Genomic DNA, 22,179 nt, shown 5'->3' with positions numbered 1-22,179 from the left:
AACAAATTATTAGCCATACCAAACCTTTAAATCCTTAAGATACTGTTAATGTAAACTTGATTTCACCTTTAGAATGTCTTCGATCAGACTGTACGAGCCCCGCATTTCACAGCGTTTATATAGCAGAATTTTCATGAATTGTGGAAATTCCGTAATTACGTAATCTTATTGGTTAATTTCAAATCCGGCAAATTTTTTCGATCGATAATCAGTTCTGTCTAATTTACCTGTTGGAGCGATCAGACGTAGTTTTCTTTGCTAGCAAGGCAAAATTATTTTTACCGTCTGATGTAATAAAAAATAATTTGAAATAAAAGCATTTATTAATGAATAAATTTATCAAGAATGAATATTACTTAAAAGTTTAAGTACAGCCTAATAAAAAAAGGTTGAAATAATCATTATTTGATAAGAATTACTTGACATGTTTACATCAATGGTCATTCACCTATATATGTACTTAATCACACCAGGTTATTGAGGTCAACAGAAACTGTTGAAGTGTCTTGTTTATCAGTTATAGTAAAAGGATTTCAGTTTTAAAGTAAATATGATCGAGGAAATAATAAAATAAGTTTTCAATTCATACAGTATATTATATGATTAACGGAGGGATGATAGTTGGATATTAAATAAAAGACGTATTATATAACAGTATGTATCATCGAACACATTAAAATTAACTACTTGATAAATCTCATCTTTGTAAGAATAATACTATTTAATTAAATTAATATTATGATTTACTTATTTCAAAAGACTGCATAACGCGACAATGTTTATAATATTTTCAACATGGCGATTACATTTAAATCGGATTATTGACAAGTCTAAACTTGATTATATTGTACGACACAGACAAGTTAACGAACGCTTTCAGTGATTTAGCAATTATATTATAAATTAAAGATTAAAGACTTTAAAAACAAACAAAAAATTACCCCATAAATATGAAGATATATTATTCTAATAAATTAGTGCCAATAATATAACGTATTTAATGATTTCAAAAGACCGACGCGATTTTTCAATATGGCGGATTTATTGACACGTATCAACATGTTAAAGGTCACTACGTACACTATTGGACAAGTTTAAACACGCTTTCAATATTGATTTAATAATCATGTTATCACAGATTAATAGCCGTAGGTGAATAAATATTATATAATACCAGAGACATCTTATACAATAATGGTTTGTTAATACACACTAAGGTGGGGTTTTCCTGTATATCTATTAATAGACTGGGGATTTTCATCAAATATAAAGAAAATATAAGTATATACTTATCCATAATAAAAACAAACGTAACTAGTAACACTTTATAATGACCTTATCTCTCAAGAAATTACTTAATTTAATTAGTTAATGATATAATACCTAAAAATGACGTCATAGAAATTAGCCTCACATCAGGAGGCTACCTCTCAGGAGGCTACCTTTTCCCCATAGGGTTAACATTAGACAAAGTGGCCCAGAACCGGTAGTTTCCCCACTACTAATTTGTCCCACACGCATAATCGTTTCTTTTTAAACTTTTTCATAAATGAGTTTAAATGTTTATAAAGTTTTGAAAGGTCATCTTTTATGATTAGACATGCGCAGCAAATGAAATTTTTATCAGGAAGGTATATTTATGTATTTGTTTATCAGTTTGTCATTATAAAATACAGGTAAGGCTTTTTGAGAGCTTACGTAAAATGTCAAATATCAGAGTCATCATTATTGTTCTTATCTTAAAGTTTATTTATCAAATGTTAGTTATCTTTAATGCAAATCTGATTCATGGTATATCTTTTTTTACTACATTCATTGTCCAAGAACTAGGGTCAAAATCAAATGCAGTCATGACCTTTATATAGATTAATTGACATGTGTTTCGGACAAATAATGTACAGTGTAGTTTGTAATTAAAACTGTTTGTAAAATTAGTTTTATACCTAAGTAATTCAATGTGAGCTTAAAATGCAGTAGCAATATATTTTAAACAACGATATATAGTAGACGGTATATGTTTTCTCACCTCTGCCCTCGTAGAATCGACTTACCTTTTTAAATACCTATCATAATACATTTTGTTTGCATATATATACGATTCAAACTACTTTGAAGTTGAAAGTACCTCCGATACTTATCCAATATATCTATTTCTCTATTTAGTAATAAGATAAATTTGAATTTTTAATCGTTTTGATTCAAATGCCACTGACGAGTCATAGTATGACGAAATGCTGGTTTGTTGTCTCGATCGTTAAACAAAATACATCAAATGTATGAAATTGATATAACCGAGCAAAATTAAAATTAATACTCGCTTACATGAATTCATTGCTGTTCTCTGTTAAGCCTAATGTAACAGTAGTTTCGGAGCTTTTGTTTGTTATTAGAATGTTCTTGCATTTATAAGATGGTATAACAGACAAATGTAGTCCACAAAGACCACTTTATTTCTTTAAAACAAAGTTGCGCATTCATGTAAGACGCTTTGCGTACTCAATGTCTGAATATAGCAGTTATGTTTCTGGTAATAGAGATTTTTTTTATTGCAAAAGAATATAAATTGTTATTTAACTTTGCAGGCGTTAATTATTTAAATGGCCCATCAGTCAAGACGCCACAGAAGATTCGCCAAGGCGGAAGACGACAGCCAAAACAATGACAGTAATGATGATGTATCCGTTCATAGCAGTCAAGAGGACGACACTGAAAGCAACGGCAGAAATATTGATGCAAACATCAGTAAAACTTTCAGCATAATTAGGTTCTATTCGCAGTGGTTAAAAAATAGAAATATATAATTGGTACTGTTTTGTCTACAGCTATTATCTCGAAATTGAGTTCAGAAAAAATATATCCTATGAAAGATTAGCAAGTTATAATCTACCTTCTTCCTATTGGTCTGAAATCTTTTAATCATCTATAATATCCTTATTGGAGTTATTACCTTTTAAGATTGTAATTTACGAAATGTTCGTAGGACTTTCTTTATTTTGGAGGGAAGGGGTAGTCATTTCCTTAATAAATGTAATCCAATTCAAATTCAAATATTTACTGTCACATAAACTCTGAACCATAAGTTTGCGACAAATAATATAAACATAAAAAAATACATTTTACAAACAAAATCAGAGGAAAACATACCAGATGTATGTCAGAAAACATAAAAAGTAAAAAAGCTAAACAATCTATCTATATGATATATAAATATATTTATATAAAAAAATCAAGAGTCTCTTGTCCTCAGTTCTAATATGCCTGTTTAAAAAAGGACTTTAAGCTTTCTACTTCTTTTGAGGTTGATGGGCCAAGAAGATATTTAAGTTTCTCATTTTCTTGCCAGGACATAAAATCTGACATATGTCAACTACATTTCCTATAATGTTATCTCTTAGTTTAAATTTTTTTTCTACAGTATAAAATAAAATGAGCTTCATCCAATTTCGTATTACAGGTACTTTTAAGTGTCTTCCTTTTTCTATCATTAAATAATGGTCGCTAATTCCCCATTTTTGTTATGTTACTTCTCTTTTCAAAATATTTACAATTTAAGTAATTTTCCATTTCTAAATTTTGCTTTAAACTTTTATATAAATACAAAATATTTTTTAAAATATGTAAACCAGGTATAGCAACCTGATTTATCTAAACTTTTAGAAAGTAAAATGGATTTAAAAAATAATGGATTAATTTCAGAACTGAGTAATTTTGTAAAGTATACTTTGAGTTTTTATATGCATCTCTAGTGTGTATCTCTTACGCTCTGTTCTCACAGCTATGTTTGATGAAGATTTTCTTGTTCCGAGGATTAACTTACAGACAGACAAATGTAATTTTTCTAAGCACAATTAATCCGTAATTTTAAGGGGGTCTGTATTTATTTTGGAAATATTTGCACGTTGTTCTGCTCTAAATTGTGAAATATAAGTATACATATAATTATCCTCTAAATTATAAGTGGCTATTGGTTTAACTATAGAACCAAAAAGACTGCAAGATACTTTAACTGACAGATTATTTAAAGAACCAGTTTAAGTTTTAATGGCAAACATCACTGTCCTTGCTTTATTTACAAGCTCTTCAGAGCTATGCAATAAGTTTTCATTTGTTTATACAAGAATTTCAAGAAATGAATACTCGGAGACATTTGCCAAATTTTCATTTTTATATTTTGTAAAAGATGGTTCAACATTTTTTGTTATTTTGCTGCAGAATCGTTGTTTCATTTTTATTAATACTATTATTATCAAAATTAAAATTGAGAATGGAAATGGGTAATGTGTCAAAGAGACAACAACCCGACCATAAAGCAGACAACAGCAGAAGGTCACCAACAGGTCTTCAATGCAGCGAGAAATTCACTAAAATTCAAATAAAAGTAACGAGAAAAATCAGTGATCAAAAAGTTTGGATAGAAATCAATGCCAAAGACCCTGTCATAGGTTCAGTTGTAGTAAACAAAAAAAAATAACTTGCATCTTCCGATTCCTATTGTTTGATCTAACTTTAAATGTTAACAAAATGTGTAGTGTTTTATTTCTATCCTTTTCTCAAACAGGAAATTACACCCGAAACCAATCAACCAGTAGTCGAGTTACTTGGAACGGACACATGCTAACCTCCATGGGAGATTCAACACGACTCGGCAGTTCTTTACAGGGAACAAACCTGTCTACAATGATGACGAATAAACACTATCGTACTGTTGTTGGTATTGAAATAGCAAACTGGACAAAATATCACCTGACAAGTCCCGAAGTAAACATATATTCAGGTTATATTTCAATGCCGCCAGTTTCAGTTCGACCTGGTCAAAAAGAGGGCATGGTAAATTATTTACTGATCATGTAGAAACAATGTTAAACAGGAAATTAAATCCCTGTAATTTTTATTTATTTGACAAATGCATTTATTGGAACATATTACACAATTATAGTAAGTTCTATCAATCACAACTAAACTCTATTCCTTTTTATAGTTGTTTTTTGTATTTTGTAATAACTTTGTAAGTTTATTTCAGTAACTTATGAATTCTAATAACCCTTTGGTATCTTTTGCTTATATTTGGTGCAATGTCGTAATTTTCACGTATCTATGTTTTTCTAGCATGCGACAAAGGTAAGTCGAATTGGTGAGATAATAACAAGTCGTCTTAATCATTTCGGCAACTCGACTTTACGACGGAAGATCAAAACTTCCAAATGATTGTTTAACATGAAATGGTAAATCATTGATATACGTTTAAAATACTAAACGACCTTAGCACCTTGTTTATATTAGACAAACATATCGTATACATGTACATGTATCTTATCATAATTTACAAAGGAACAGTAGAGGGGCTTGGTAACATATTTTGATTAACTTTTTGCCAACGAATTTTGCTCGTTGAACAATGTATGTGAAGTAAGAATCCGGTTGTTATTCGTCATTCGATATTCAACTTTTCTAAGGTGAATATAATAAAAAAACAAACTTTCGATAACATTCAAAGCATAATAGTTATTAGTTAATAGTTGTTAAAATTAAGATATATATATCTTTTTCTGACCAATTCAAGCAATATAAACCCTTAAACCCTTAAGTTAATATAAAAAAATTCTTTGTGACCTATATATTTTTACAAATTGAATGTCATTAAGAAGGAACTTTTAAAAGATGATAATTCAAGAAACAAAAACAAGACGACCCAATATTAAGATAAAATATAAATAGAAACAATAATGGAAAGCCAAAACAAAATATCTTCGAATTACTAAATATTCAGCTTTTACAGAGTTGTTGTTTGTTTATGTAATATATACGTGTTTCTTGTTTCTCGTTTTTTATATAGATTAGACTGTTGTTTTTCCCGTTTGAATGGTTTTACACTAGTAATTTTGGGGCTCTTTATAGCCTGTTGTTCGGTGTGAACCAAGGCTCCGTGTTGAAGGCCGTACATTGACCTATAATGGTTTACTTTTATAAATTGTAATTTGGATGGAGAGTTGTCTCATTGGCACTCACATCACATCTTCCTATATCTATATCCAGGAACGAGCGCAAAAGGATATGCTAGATCTTCCTGATCTTCATTATATGGTTCATTTAGTTAGTGAGTATATAGATATCAATGATATCAAATAGAATTTGGGTAAATATTTTGTCTTCTTATGCCCTTTTACCTGAATTTTCTACGGTTTGTAGATATATAACAACTTAAGCCCTCCGAAGATATCTAAGATGGCAATATTCTGGCAAATGCTTTTGATACAATCTGTATACATACAATATTATAGTTTAAAAGATCACAAAAGTGTATGGGCATTGAGAGACCAGGATCATTCAAGCGGTGTCTCGAAGGTTTGCACTATAAATTTTGTATATATAAAACTGGCTCTTTGAGCCCAATTTAAACATAAAAGACAAGAAGTGTATTTAAATTCTTTTTGGTACCAATTGTATCTTCATATCAATTAAATAACTAGTACATAATATAATAAAAATTGAGAAAGAGGTCTAGCCTTCGCCCTGAGCACTTTTACCAGCATGAGTGACGATTTTAGCTGAAGATGAACAACATCTTTTGTATATTTTTGGCTTTCCAAACCTATTTCTATTGTTATTTTAAGTACTATAGCGATCGTTTGTTTTTCTTTCTTGAAATGTCATATTGAAAAATCATAAAAGTACATCTTTTATTCCATTTTAATGATACAAATCTATATTTCATAGGAGAAATTTTGCGATTAGCACAAGGGTTTATATTTAAAGGACAACGAGAATTTACTATGTACGAAGGGGTCTTAAACGATTTTCTACATATCTTTTTATTCCTTTTTATAATGACTATCACGCTTTAAATGTAATTGAATATCGAAATCTTTATAATTTTCAAATATTAAAAATTTTGAAAACCGACCCAACTGCTAGCAGCCGGTTGAATATTGAATATCGAATAACGAACCGGCCACTAACTCCACATCCACCGTTGAACTATAATCATGATAGTATATGAAAATCGGAAAATAAGGCCAACATTTCTTTGATGATTGAAAAATATAAAATATTGAAATCTTTAAAATTAGGTAGACATTTGAATAAAAAGCATATTAAATCGGTTAAAAACATTCATAAATCTGTCTCAAATGAGGAGTGGCAATACCTTTTGATGTTAACTTGTTTTGGCCTTTTTCAAGATGCTGTTAACTGGTTAAGTGTTTTTTTAAATAAATTAAAACTGTTAATTTTTTTCAACCCACTGTGTTAACTGTTATCAGAATTTATGTATATTTGTTAACTGTTTTTGCCAAAATCGAGTTGTTGTTAACATGTTAACAGACCAACTATTGTCCCCCTCTTCAATCACAAAATCTCCAATTTGTTATTCCTAAAAAAAACTATATGTGGTTAATATATATACATTTCCGTTTCAATGATATAAATTAATCGTAGAGTGACCGACTTTGTACTTGGTACATTTTCTTTAATCAATCAGTTATTGTATGTGTAGATCAAACGGAGGCTAAAATCGACGTGTTAAGTCTACACCACAATGACGTAATTTTTAATATTTTCAATTATAGTACGCAACATTTTTAAACTAATTTTGAGAGTGCAGAAATGGTAATTGTACAGTGTATTCATTAAGTTGTTATTTAAAAGAAAGATAATGGCCGTTTTGGAAAAAAAAGTTTACGCTCAAAAGACGATATTATTCGAGGTGTAATTTCATATGATTTATCTTTAATATATTTCTTTAGATAGCACACAAACACGGCTACACAATGACAGGATCAAGTGGAATTGTCTCTTGGTTAATAGAAAAACGAGAAAAACGGGTAGTGATCGTGTGGGGATCGCCGTTTATAGCAAGCAATACTATGGCAGTTGGTTTAACTACAGCAGGAAAGGACAATCATGAAAGTTCCTGGTTCAATACAATTACACAAGGGAAAAGTGATGCGAATCTTAGATATGAACCTTTTACTTATGACAATGCGATTAAGGAAATAATCATAGAAGACAAGGATTTTCAAATATGTGGTTCGATGGGAACCAGTCACAAACCGGAAGTCAAAATAACTGTGCGGCCAACAAAAAGGATGGATCTGTCTATTGACGGGTTACAATAGAAATATTTCTAGTGAAATGAATCGGGACCTCTGATTCTGGTGCAGGAGATGTCATTACAAATAAACTAATTCTACAACATATATCCACAACAACTTATATGAATCGGAACATAATTTCCATGCGTTTACTCGTATGTGTAATAGCAAGACTATGTTTATATTAACGACGAGTAAAGCAGTTAGTGTCCAACCAAAAGTGTTGTATTGTCAAATTAATGAAGGGAGTATTAGCTACGAGACATATATAAAATATATATCATTTTTTTTTGTTTTGTTCAATCATGAATGAAAGTGAAATAGTGAAATGAAAATTATTTTTAGTTTCAGTTTTATTCCATTTTGTCAAAAAAAAGTCAAGAAACATCGATCGCTAATATACTATTCACTTGCAGGTGAATAATTCTACCTTATTGAATCCCTATTCATTTGACCTTCAAGTTAACCCTAGATATGGGATACACATGCATTGTGCGTGTTCGGTTATCAAAAGGAAAAGCATATCAATATTGGTAGTGAAACCAGGGCAAAATATTTGATTGGCCGATTATCCACATGGATATACATTTAAACTTGTAATATGAAATTAAAAAAAGAAACAGAAAAACCCAATTGCACGAGTTCGGTATTTGTTCATACCTATATTTTTGTTTAAACGGGTTATATAACTGATGGAAGGCTTCGAAGGTCACCTCGATGGTAAATTAGATGGTGACTAGACTAAATTATACACGAAATGCACATATAAATAATGAGCCCATTTAGTGTAACTTGTTTATTTTAAAAAAAAAATTATTTGGATATACGTTTCGTTATGTTATAATTTGACATTTAATGCCTTTTTGGTAAAAATGTAAACGGTATCCCCTATTATGAGTACATGTATTTCCCTAATAGATTAGTAAATCAATGCACTCCTGTGTTGTTTCCTTGAGAGGGTCAGTCAAAATCTTTACATGATGTACATATAGTTGTTGCCAGAAAACGCAAATTACGATAGCTTCTATAGCCATACCCCACAGCCTCTCGTCTGAGAAAAACAATTCCTAGATACCTGTTATATAAAGGTCTACAGGATTTTGTCTGAGACGAGTGCCTGTGCCATAGCCTGATTAATTGCTTTATCTCTGTTTCTTCTGAGTGTACCTTGGTTGTTGGTATTGAACGGAACTTTTTTTGTTGTTTGTAAATATTCAGTGCAGTAAATGTATGGAATTTTACTACAATGTAATGCACATGAATGAAAAGACAGGCGAAAGATACCATGTGTCTATTACACTCATAAGTTGAAAACAAACTGACGACGCTATGGCTAAAAAAGAAAAAGACAAACAAGCAAACAACAGTGCACAAAACACAACATAGAATACTGAAGACTAAGCAACACGAAAGCGGGGGTAATGACAAAAATATCACAAGATCAAGGTTATGGTATACTGTGAAGGTCAAGGTGAAATTTCATCATGACCTGACATTGTCCTCCAATTGAAGGTCTTGAATTGCTGATCATCTTTGCAGTTTATAGTTGATATCTGTTACCCTTAAAAAGATATACACACAATACTATACTTTTAAGAATCATCCCGTTGTAACTTTTGAACAGACAGTTGGTAATTTTGGGACTTATTGTATAAAAGTTAGAGCTAGTCGAGAGGAACATTTTATTCGCTGTATGTATGTAGCAAGTCTTATCGTTTTCCTAATATGTAAGCTTGAAATTGCAGCATAATTTTATTTCGCATTCGGTGACCTTTGACCTTGTGTGCATCTTAAAGGTCACATGAATTAAAGATTATTGGTGTAGGTCCCAAGTCTCTACGACTTCCGGTTCTCGAAATACAATTTTTCAAATATCAAGTATTTTTTATCAAGGGAAATTACTCCTTATAAGGGTTAAAAACAAAATGATTGTATATGTTCGTTAACATTGCCATCTGTACCTTTACATGTTGCAGTTTTCAAATCGATTCTATCTCTAATACTTTTTGAGAAAAATGCAAATAAAAGAAATTGTTTCAAGGGGGTATAACTCTCATAGGGGATGATGAAATCCTATTCAGCCTCATATGGTAATATATCATGATGAGATCTACCTATGGTCCTAATAAAGTCGTGATATCTTTAAAAACAACGAGGGAGGGTCTTTGTTGAAAAAAATCAATAAAAGGGAGATAACTTCTGAAGGGGATGATGAAATCCTTAACAATGTCATCTGGTAATACTTCATGATGAGGTCTATCGATGGTCCATATTTGGTCTTCATAACTTCAAAAGAAACAAGAGGAGGGCATGTCAAAAAAATGTTGGAAGAAAAAAAAGAGAAAAAAAATTAAAAATAATTAGAAAAACAATAAGGTCTTTCATGGCGGAGAGGAAAGACCTTAAATATGTAATAGATATAGAATCATTTAAAATAGATTCCGGCGTAGTTATTTTATATATTGTTAATGCAAAGCGTGCATGTTCAAAGGTTGTAGATCATTCTGTCCGTTGTTGAAAGAGGTCATACTTTGGTTATTTTACTTTTGCAGTGCTTAACCCAATACGTATTAAAATGCTTCATCAAATTCTAAAAAACAGAATATGAATACTTCAATACATATTCATAAACATAAGGATAATGTAGTATTATTGTCAATGAAATATTCATAGTACACACTGAAGACCAATGTGGAAAAATGAAAACAACTACAGATCACTGTAAGGTCACCAACAATAGGCACTGTCTCAGACACGTATCATATAGCACTCTTTAAAAAAAAGTTCAAAAATGACTTTTCGAAATTCTCGAGAAAAATTACTTATATAAAGTTTTTCAGCACAATCTGTTTTTAAATCAGTAGTGATTATCGAAGACTTCACGTTTTCATCTTTTCTGTGTAAATTTTATAAACTTCATTTTGCTGCAAGAAAAACTAATGTCACATATAATTTGCTATATTTGGTTAGTGGTTAAGCACAACCACTTCCACAAAAGAGGGGCGAAATATATCAGAGGGAGAGTCAAACTTATAGATCGAAAATAAACTGACAACGCCATGGCTAAAACAGAAAAAAAAGACAATAGACAAATAATAGAACACAATACACAACATAGAAAACTAAAGACAAAGCAACACGAACACCACCAAAACCTGGGGGTCATCTCAGTTGCTCCGGAAGGGTAAGCAGATCATGCTCCACATGTGGCACTCGTCGTGTTCCTCATTTCATTACATACCCGGTAAATATTATAATTCGGTAGGTCATATTCATGAAAAGGGAAGGAGATTGCAGTAAAGACAAAAGGAACATATCGGATATCATCTGTGAAATGGTTATTCCATAACGGTCAACCAACTCGTGATGGCGTCCGTTTACGATGGGATGATTTCGACTTCAACATTTGGAACTCTTGGTTAAGTAGCTTCGTTGTGAGCAGCTACCCTCTATCAAGGAGATCATGACATACAAATCCATGAATATCGTAGCAATTGGAAGATATATACTCCGTATGCAGGCGCTGCTGGAATGTTGCTACATATAAATTGAAAGTTCACAATTGGGAAGCTGAAATCACCTCTTTTGTCGTAAAGTTTTGTTTCAACCTACCCTACAACCATTCACCATAATGTGATAAATTCACACGTAGCCACAATGGCATTTGTCTATTATCATTATTATTGACATATCTTAATAGTTCACTAATGACAGTGACACTATCAGCTTTTTATGCCCAACCTAGGGGCACCATGCTTTTCACTGTGTGTCCGTCCGTCCGTTCGAAAGTAAGTCTGTTCCGCTTCGGCGCGTGTTAATATAAAAGATTGTGGTCAGGGTAGATTTGGTGAAGTTGAAATACCAATCAACTCGAAATGCGACCTACCGAACTAGACTATTTACCGGATTTGTTATAAAATGAGCAACACGACGGGTGCCACATGAGGAGCAGGATCTGCTTACCCTTCCGAAGCACCTGAGTTCACCTCGAGATCTTGGTGAGATTCGTATTGTTTATTCTTTAGTTTTCTATGTTGTGTCACGTGTACTATTGTGTGTCTGTTTGTCTTTTTCATTTTTAGCCATGGCTTTGTCAGATTATTTTCGATTTATGAGTTTGACTGTCCTTCTGGTATCTTTCGCCCCTCTTTTGAAAAATAGAACAAATGTTCCCTTTCATATGATCTTTCTAATTCTAATGACAAATTAGATTTTTTACCCCGATTTCACGGTCCATTGAATATACAAAATAATAGTGTGAGTGGGGCATCCATATAATATGGAAACATTTGTGTTTTGTGTAACATACATGTAGTAGTAAAATAATAGAAACTTTTATATATTTAGATATTTTACTAAATTTGCTTTTGGTAAAAGCAGAATGAAATATTTGCATGAATATTTTTATATCAACCAGGAACAAAACAATAAAAAGAATTAAAATATGATACAGTTAATAAATGATTTATCACGGTATAATATGGAAAAAAGATGAGCTAAATAGTATTATACGGTCTTCTTTTTCCATATCTTATATAGTATCTGTCATCATATTCAATAAAACACTTTTAATTTGTTTAATAACTATAGTATCGATAACCTTTTTTGAATGAAAATTAAGTAGTACTCGACATATGTACATGCATTAAATGAAATAACGTTCTTACTCAAAAGTCTTTTGATAACAACAACGATAATATTTTATGAAATTTTCTACACTGAAAAAGATGACACACGATATAATGTTACAGGTTTCTGAGGTAGTAATCCAAATGTAGCTGATAGTATATCATGAATTGAAATATCAATTTATTTTTACATGGAATACGTTTTAAATCAAATCAATAAGTCTATTTAAGCACCTCCTTTAATTTATTCCAGAATAAAGAGTTAGCTGATGGATCATTAGGATACTCAATGTACGACTGATTATGTACCTTTTCAAGAACACATAAAGGCAAATTTATTGCTGACAAGTCCACAAGAGAAACGAGGATAAACATATTTTCGCGATCTCTTACATATATGCTCTCCATACGTGCCATCTTATATTCGAACAGACACCAATATGATTCAAGATAGGTCTGCGATAATATTGCAACCACATTTCGACTATTGCGAATTCCCGAAGTAATGTTTTCGGAAATATCCTTACCGGGTTGGAAATCTCTCTTGTGGATACACAATTTCAGTTTTGCATCTTCTTCTAGATTCAAAAGTAGATGATTATGTACAAAAGCTGCATCTTCTTCTTCATATGAGATAAATGCATCGTATTCATACTGCTCGTCATCTGACTGTTTTCTTGATAAATTCTGATATCTATTCTTTGTCATATAGTACATAAATCGTAATTTCCACCTGTGTCTATAGACTAGACCGCATAGCAAGACCACCACGAAAAATATTATGAAGATTGATAATACAACAAGTAAGGCTGTGTAAGAGGAACACTTCTTTTTTAGAATTTCATATACTCTTTTTGGTTCTTTCAATAATTCATTATTGTCGTTGTACAATCTGCATTTGTAACTTTGTATCTTTGTAAATCTAATTTTAGTTTGTGACATCCATTTGATAAACTGTATGGTGTCACACGAACAGATCAAAGGATTATTACTCAAATTCACTGTCAAGTTTGGATTTGACTTTATAATAGTTTCAAGTTGACCACGTACCGTCGAATTTAGACTTGAAAATCTATTCGTTGAAAGATCTAAATACGAAAGATTTTGCATATGACTTATTTGAAAACTCAAATCCTCCAGCAAATTACCACCAAGGTTGATTTCTATGAGCATTGTTTGAAATTTGAAAAAGTTGTATGGTAAATACGGTATTCGATTGTCAGCTAAATTTATTATTTCCAACTTAGGAATATGTTGCAGAATTTCACCATCCATGTCATCGATGATAACAAATCCCAGTAAATTATTCTGTATAAGTAATGATTTTAAATTCGGGGAACCCCTAAAAAAATCCTTCGACACGTTCGAACAAAAATTGTTCGAAAGATCAAGGTGAATAAGTTTCTTGTAAGTAAGCAGAGGTCCAATCCAGGAATAAAAAAGATTAAACCCACAATCAAGAAATTCTAATGAATTGTTTGGCACATTATTCGCTTCTATTTTAAATCGAAACAAATTGTTTCTGAAAATAAGTTTTTGTAATTTGAAAGGAATTGTATACGGCAGTGTATTAGATTTAAATTGCCCATGACGTTGTATTTCATGTTGGTTATAATTAGGTTTGTTTGATAAATGCTCATTTTTTAGACATATTTCCTCATAAAAATTCTGAAATTTATGACTGCTGAACTGAAGTGAGATATTTATGAAAGTTATTGGTACTAAGGAGAATTCATAAAAATAACTCCCAAAACCAAACATATTATCCGATAAATATACACGCCTTAACGTAAGCGGAAGAGATGATAAGGCACCCTTCTCGAAAAGCTGAATTCTGTTGCTATCCATGTGCAACTCAGTAAGATTTGTGTGCTTTAAGTTACGTATATGTGATTTCAAAACAATTGTATCCAGCTCAAAAGTTTGATGAATTTTGTTTAATTTCAGAATCTTAATAGACGTTGTTTGAAGATCATAGGTAATATTCTCTGCCCCTGCAAATTTAAGACAAAAGTTTAAAGAGGCGTCTAAAAATGTAAGGTTTGACATGAATTCAAATGTTCCTCTATAGACATAAGAGATTTTACAAGCGGAAATATCAAGATGAATTAAATTTGGAATATTTCGGAAGGTTTCCGGAGTTATTGTTTTACATTCGCATTCACCGGACAATCCAGAAATGTCCAAGGTTTTCAGATTGACGAGTCCTTTGAAACTGTTAACAATATGGTCTTCTTCTTGTATTTTAAAGTCCATTTGCAAGGTTTGCAAGGCATGTGGAAAAGTTATATTAAGTTCAATCCAATCAATATAATTTCTCTTAATGTTTAAATATTTCAGAGCAGGTATGGACATAAAAACATTCTCGTCAACATCTTTTATTTCGTTGTTGTAAAGCGTCAATTCTATGAGGTTATTGGCTCCACAAAATGCGTCTTTCGTTAAAACTTTCAGTTTATTATTCAAAAAACTTATCTTACACAGATTACTGTTGTTTATAAAATGATTATCTGGTATATTTGTTATCAAATTGTTATCCAATATAATCACTTTGATACCTTTGGGAAAATCTGGAATGTGAGTTAAATGTGCGTTTGAACAATCTGCTTTACTAACTTGTTTCCCATTATTTACGAAACACTGGCATCTGTTTTCAAACTCGCATTTTCTACCAACTACAAACCCAATGTAAACCAAGAGAACAACTGCATTACCAAGATATTCCATAAGTGGTCTGTGTCTGTAAATAGATATGAAATTTATTTATAAGAAATAAAAAATCCGGTTATTTCTTGAAATCATAGTTTTCTCATTAGCAATATTTCTGTAAAAACGCGTTATATCAACCTGCTAATTTTTCTGGGAAAACAAAATGTTCGTATACAAATTTAATAAATATAACACTTACACTCCTTTTTTAGTCGGTCGTTGAAACTGGTTTTGAAAACTAGAGTGTCGTCGATATGCGGCTCCTGTCTTCTAAAATTCAGACAATATAAAACTTCTTAGTCGATCTTAACTGTTGTGTTACTGTAAATTTCGGATACTGTAAATGGCACAGCAGTTATTAACACAACATGTCCTCCGAATCTACAAACAATACAAGGAAGTGGGTATTTAAAGAAACAATATTTCAGTAATGAAATAGGTATACATGTCAAAAATCAGAATCCCGTCTTTGGTTATAATAACGATAAAAAAGTAATGTGATAAAGATCAATTTCGTTTATGTGATTAATTTTTATTTCATAATGGTATATATTTTATTACAATTACTTCTTTTAAACCCGATATAACAATCAGTGCATAACTGTATTAATAACAGATGACAGAAAATGTCCGGACATCGATATCTTTAATCAAAGTACTGAAGTACTGTCTACTCGGATGATCTCAAAATCTTGTGATTGGAGATTAATGATAGGGATTTTAATATTGATGTAATACTGACTGAACTTTCGTGATAATTCACTTATAGGCTTTATCTAACTTATATTATTTAATCTGGATTGCTGTTTATAATATCAATACATGTATAAGTAAACATTGGTGTAGCAGATCATCTTTGTAACTTGATATGGAAATGTTCATACATTGACTGCACAGTTTTTATTATAATGAAAGTATATTGTATGGGGATAGCAGGTGCCTTCCTGCTAAATTGTGTATTTGTAATGAGTTGAATTGTGCAGGCAACCATATTTCATAATGGAGCTGTGCAGAAATCCATATTTCAATACTTTATCAGATAAATAGTTTTTGTCTTCTGTATATTTAAGTACTTAATAGATATGCGTGATATAGATGTGCGTACTATGCAAGTAATTTGGTAAAATGTTTTGTTTAAAAGACTGTATCTACTACGAGTGTGTACTTTAAGGTTTGTATCGCCCAGTCTTTTGGAATTGAATTTACCTATTATGGTCCAATATCTCAAAGTATATCAAATACATGGTTATATTCAACATATCAAAGAATCCCTAATACTTCATTTGAAACATTTAGACCTCAATGGAGACCACTTTTGTTGAAATAATATTTCGGTACAGGCATGCACATACGGATTTTGTGTTATTAAATTTTGCTGTTATAATTATTTTTAAATTATTTAAAATTAAAGAATGTATCTCCCTCATGCAAAGCTCTTATTCATTTCCCGGCTTTGGCTATAAATTTTATTCCTTTTTTGGTTTATAGTTCTTCGTCCTCTTAATAAAAATCTACTGTTTATGTTACTAGTATTGAAAACTATTTTTTTTTTAAATAATCTTAATACACGTTTATATTTTGCATACAACCTACCAGATAACCCAAAGAATTAAAAACTGAATTAAACAGTAATATAATTGGTCAAGTAATAAGCAATTTATAAAAAGTATTAGACATATATTGTTTTGGCCTACTTTTCCTATGTGCCATGACGCCCAAAATTTATCCCAACCTTCCTTTGTTGGCATGGAACATTGCGGTATATTTTCATATCGTTCCATAGAATTATACTCATGTTATTCATAAACCTGAAATTCTTTTTTACCGCCCCCTAATTCCAAAACGGTTTGGGCAAAACATCCCGAAATCAGTTCCAATCTTCTTTGTATGTCTGGAAACAAGGTATTGTACTCATACAATAAAACGTTTGTTTTCGGCCAATAACTCATAAACACTTAGGGAAATAATCCCGAAAATCAATCACAACCTCACTTTTGTTTTATAGAACCTTGTAAAGTTTCAAAGAAATACATACACTTTATACTCAGCTCAAATTATTGTATGGAATCCAAATGTATTTTTTCACCAAACTTTTGCAATTGTATAAAAACTATAACAAATTTCAAAATAGTCTCTGAACCATGGAAATAACACCAATGACAATAGAAATATGACAGCGGGCGGGAAAGTTCGTAACATATTTAGTATTTGTATACTGTATGAAGTATTATACACATTTTGTTATACTTCCACTAGCGGAAATATAAAGCTGTGCGCAAATTGTTACGTTTTCACCAGATTGTAATCCCTATGCTAAGAGTTGCAATTGCCTGCAAGACCAAAAATTAAGTCCCCAAATTATAACTCAATGGCAATCAATGTTGACAGCCAAAACATGTATTAGATATCTAATTTTGAGGGAATTTTAGCTCTATATTTTTTACAAATATTAAATTTTCTTCCACATGTCCTCCAAAATTTTACAATACACAAGGGACCTTCCTTTTATATTGAGCACCATTTTGTACAATACATGTATTTTTGTTTTAAATCTATTGAGGCAGTCTTAAGTTATTGTATGACCTAGAAGTTTTGACAGACAGACAGATGTAATTGTTAGAGATATTACTAAATATATAGGGCACATGTCAACAACTGGGTCCTAAAATTAGATACGCCGCGTTACGTTTGCGCGGATTGGTCCCTAATTTCCTCGAAAAAAATCCACATTTGCGCGACGAAACGTTTGCGCGAAATTTACCTGTTGAAAAGTCAATACATTTGCGCGGATTCATCCAAAAACTTGAAAAATAAATCCATAACTTATTATTAGAAAAAACTAAACTTAATAGTGTTCACATAAATTCAAAAGTTTTGCAGTCAAATGCTCCTGTAAATGAAAATTGCAACTAATTGCCGACTACTTAGTAGAATATAACGATACCAGCGAGTCAAAATTTCCGCCAGCAAAATGGACGGCTATTTCCAATGAAGAAACAAAACGTACAACAATCCTTGGGACAACGTCTTTAATTTCACAGCCATATGAACAGTTTTATTCAACTGATCCAGCCATATACACTTTCGTTGAGATTATTCAGTTCAGACGACTACTTGCATTAAATTTCACCCAGCGATACCCAAGCCTTTGTAAAACGCAGAGAAAGAATAAATTAAGTTTACCGTTGACTTCAACAATTTCTGAAATTTCAAGCTGGTAAAATTCCCGTCAATGTTATCTTCTCAAATCGCTAGGATACAATAGTTATCAAAGGTACCAGGATTATAATTTATTATGCCAGACGCGCGTTCGTCTACATAAGACTCATCAGTGACGCTCATATCAAAATATTTATAAATCCAAACAAGTACAAAGTTGAAGAGCATTGAGGATCCAAAATTCCAAAAAGTTGTGCCAAATACGGCTAATGCAATGTATGCCTGGGATAAGAAAATCCTTAGTTTTTCGAAAAATTCAAAGTTTTGTAAACAGGAAATTTATAAATATGACCGAATTATTGATATTCATGTCAACAGCGAAATGTTGACTACTTGGCTGGTGATACCCGCGGGAACGAAACGTCCACCAGCAGTGTATACAAGTACCTGACAATGACTGGTCAATAGATGATTCCAGTATAGATACATGTATCATCTTCATGTTTACTGCTTTTTATTTATGACTATATGATTTTCTTTTCCATGAAAGTCGCTGTATTTATTCAAAACTAGATAGTTACTGTTTCCAAAATATATAAAATCAAATAATAACAAAATATAGATACGAAAGTTTCGTTCTTTAATTCATCATTTTTGGGGAAAACAATGAAATGATTACAGCCGGATCTTTTCTATAAAAAACACATTTGATTGCTGTCGTGACAGTTCACATTTTTAGTCCAGCCGATTCGTGCATATCTTTGGAAGAATTGTAGGTTTGATAATCAAAGCATGAAACTTCTGAAACACCTGTGTTAACCATAGGATTCAAGACGGACTTGTGATATTTATGCTGTCAATTTTGTGCTATTTTTTCTTGGTTTTCAATGTCTGAGTTGTCTACCTGTGAAAGTAGTGTTTATCCATTAGGCATGAAAAATCTAATTGCATTCCAAACTTTCACATTTGGTCAAATTTTAGATGCTACACATTGGCAACAAGTTTCAAATTTGGATACTGGATATGATTCATCAAGCTATTTAAACAATATCACCAACTGAAGGCAGATGACCCAACTCGGGCACCTGGGATCATATCCCCTGTTTTATGATGGGTTTGTGTTGCTCAATATTAAGATTTTTTGTGTAAAGACGTCTTGACTGATCTTTTTCTTTTTCTCATCCATGCTGTTGTCTAGTTTGGTTGTTTTTTTCTAATTTGTTTAGAGTGCCTATGTGTCTTCTAATCCTTTTGTATCATTTTAACAACAAAATATTTTCACAGCAGTTTTCAAAATGCGTATCAAGAACAGTTCATTTCTCCTCACTACATTTCAAACACCAATGTACATAACATCATTGTCCTTGCATATGTGTATCCACCGTTTTGTTATCTTTTAATTACATTTTATATTAGCTCATTCCAAAATAACGATACCTTTGTGATAAATGTCTATAGGGTATCTGCCATATGCATTCACTCGCAGTCACAATCCGAATAAAAGGCTAAAATATTCATAAAATTATAGCTTTTACACACTTATCAGGTTGGTTGTTTGATATAAATGGACAATCCGATTGTCCAATCTTCTCAGTTTACAAGTGTGTAATTCTACTCATAGCTTGATCAACATCTACATTTTTTAACGTTTTTCACACTTGAACTACGAAGTTAAATTGCATAATATCGCACACGGTTACTAGGAGCCACAATAAAGATGGAAAATGTGAGGAACCAACAAAACAATCATTGAACAGAAAAGTATCACGCAAAGTTACTACTGTAACAATGATAAAGGCATGGCAAGCCTCAGATAACTGCAATTTTGTTTATATCATCAGTTTTTCCTCATCAACCTGATCATAAAGAAAACTTTTTCCATTGTAGTTGATTCTTATAGCTTAACTATTTGAATAACGCCAGTATCTATACGTGATCCCTGGTTGAAGACTACAGTTCTGCAAGAATAACACCAGTTTTTCATACTTTCACCACAAGTTTTTTCATGTTTGTCTTCAGTATAAAGATAAAGCCTACGTTGGCTCTAAGTTTAATGAAATGTATTTCAAAACAAAATACCAAAACACCAATGAGACAAATGTCCACCAAAGTTCAAATATAGTGGATATAAGCAATTGCGGACAACCGTACTGCATTTAACAAAGAGTCAATTCCATACCATTTAGTCGGATATAAAAGACAGTAACTTTCAAGATATGAAACAATGTAATAGACAAAACGAACGGCCGAATCTATTTTTCAAATATGACAGACGTGAACAACAATGAACAACGTCAACTACTAAACAAAAGTCTCCTGACTGGGGATACAAATCAATAATTATCGTGAGGGCTCAAACATCCCCTAACCGAGAACAGTGGAATTACTGCACAACATAATAACAAACTATTAAATCTTTTAAAAACTTTTAAGACTTAATTCATCGGATCGATACAAAGAAAAACATCAAATGGAAACACAGACAGGACGTGACAGGGTATATATATATCCATAACTCATATCCGACAACAAAGAAGGACACTATCTGCAGATCTGGTAGTACTCGCAGTTACTGATAGCTGTAAGCATATCCCTACTCGTAATTTAAAAGTATCAGAAAACGGACTGAGATGTCCGACAATTCCACAGTACTCCTACGTTACATTTCATTACTGCAAACGTATCATCTAATATGTATTCAGTTGGTTAAGTAGTAACAGCTAAAAGAGAGACAAAAAAAGGTCTACTTCATTCAACCAATCTAAAAAATCTAGGAATCGGGGAAATAGGATGTATTTGTCTGAAGAATCTAAAATACTCACGCTTAACTGTATTTCTATCACGCAGTGTTTTCATTTTAGCGATATTTTGTTAACATTTTCAGCAAGCGGGAAGTTTAACTAGCCATACGACCAGCTTCAATCCATCATTTTTTTCTTAAAATATCCTGTATCAAGTCAAGAATATGTATATTAAATGACTCGTTTCTGAGTATGTTTGCGTTTGTTTTTGTTGCACTTCAGTTGTCTGTTGTTCCTCTTATAGTTGATATGTTTCCCTCGGTTTAAGTTTGTAACCCGGATTTGTTTCTCTCAATCAATTAATAACTATTAAACTCCGTCTTAAGACTGTTGCCTTTATTTACAACTTCTCATAATAAAACATACAGATTTGAAGTCATGCTTTACCGGGGTTTCCGAAAAAAAAAATGTTAACGAAAATATCTATTGGACGGACGGACAGATAAAGTAATTGCAGGACATTCAAATTCTTAGAATGTGAAAATCGTATTACGACCATTTGAAACCCGAAAATATGTTAAACCTTACATCCAATCGCTTAATATTATCTGAAAATTTAACCAAAGTCAATACACAGATTTCGATAGAGAGATTGTTCAAGGTACTGTGAGAATGATCGGCCGACGTACAAATAAACACAAGGACGAAATGAACTCCTTAATACACCTGCTTTGATATACTAAGTTATTAAGCTGATTGTATCATTTGGAAAGGTCTGTCTGAAGAAGGACATTTAACACCCCTGACGTCTTTGCCAAATTATATTTATGCAGGTTGTAGAAATAGTTATAT

At 31.8% G+C, this 22,179-nt stretch overlaps 2 protein-coding genes across 6 annotated transcripts; one reads left to right on the top strand and one right to left on the bottom strand.

Annotated features, from left to right (window-relative positions):
- The first annotated feature begins 456 nt into the window (after positions 1 to 456).
- LOC139485719 (tereporin-Ca1-like) lies at positions 457 to 8,380 on the top strand. 5 transcript variants are annotated; one of them, XM_071270368.1, is made up of 4 exons: positions 457 to 544; positions 2,583 to 2,742; positions 4,559 to 4,827; positions 7,743 to 8,380. In XM_071270368.1, exons 2-4 carry the CDS (start codon positions 2,598 to 2,600, stop codon positions 8,112 to 8,114), a joined length of 786 nt encoding a protein of 261 aa, XP_071126469.1. In that variant the 5' UTR covers positions 457 to 544; positions 2,583 to 2,597; the 3' UTR covers positions 8,115 to 8,380. The 5 variants fall into 5 exon arrangements, with proteins under 5 accessions (XP_071126469.1, XP_071126468.1, XP_071126467.1 ...); XM_071270367.1 differs by having other exon boundaries at positions 482 to 641; XM_071270366.1 differs by having other exon boundaries at positions 535 to 654.
- Positions 8,381 to 12,805: 4,425 nt separating this feature from the next.
- On the bottom strand, positions 12,806 to 15,768 carry LOC139485700 (toll-like receptor 4). Its single transcript, XM_071270343.1, has 2 exons — positions 15,627 to 15,768; positions 12,806 to 15,458 (listed from the first exon to the last, which is right to left on the bottom strand). Exon 2 carries the CDS (start codon positions 15,443 to 15,445, stop codon positions 12,941 to 12,943), a length of 2,505 nt encoding a protein of 834 aa, XP_071126444.1. The 5' UTR covers positions 15,446 to 15,458; positions 15,627 to 15,768; the 3' UTR covers positions 12,806 to 12,940.
- Positions 15,769 to 22,179: the final 6,411 nt, after the last annotated feature.

This window comes from Mytilus edulis, chromosome 8 (assembly GCF_963676685.1).
Source record: "Mytilus edulis chromosome 8, xbMytEdul2.2, whole genome shotgun sequence".
Lineage (NCBI taxonomy): Eukaryota > Metazoa > Mollusca > Bivalvia > Mytilida > Mytilidae > Mytilus > Mytilus edulis.
The sequence above is the reverse complement of the archived record's forward strand: the minus strand, read 5'-3'. Positions and strand labels throughout refer to the sequence as shown.

What these genes read in the sequence shown, in the direction of transcription:
- LOC139485719 (XM_071270368.1), top strand. Translation starts at nt 2,598, where the DNA reads ATGGCCCATCAGTCAAGACGCCACAGAAGATTCGCCAAGGCGGAAGAC. An exon ending in AAATATTGATGCAAACATCA is followed by an intron (nt 2,743 to 4,558) that starts GTAAAACTTTCA and finishes TTTCTCAAACAG; the next exon opens with GAAATTACACCCGAAACCAA. An exon ending in CTGGTCAAAAAGAGGGCATG is followed by an intron (nt 4,828 to 7,742) that starts GTAAATTATTTA and finishes ATATTTCTTTAG; the next exon opens with ATAGCACACAAACACGGCTA.
- LOC139485700 (XM_071270343.1), bottom strand. Translation starts at nt 15,445, where the DNA reads ATGGAATATCTTGGTAATGCAGTTGTTCTCTTGGTTTACATTGGGTTT.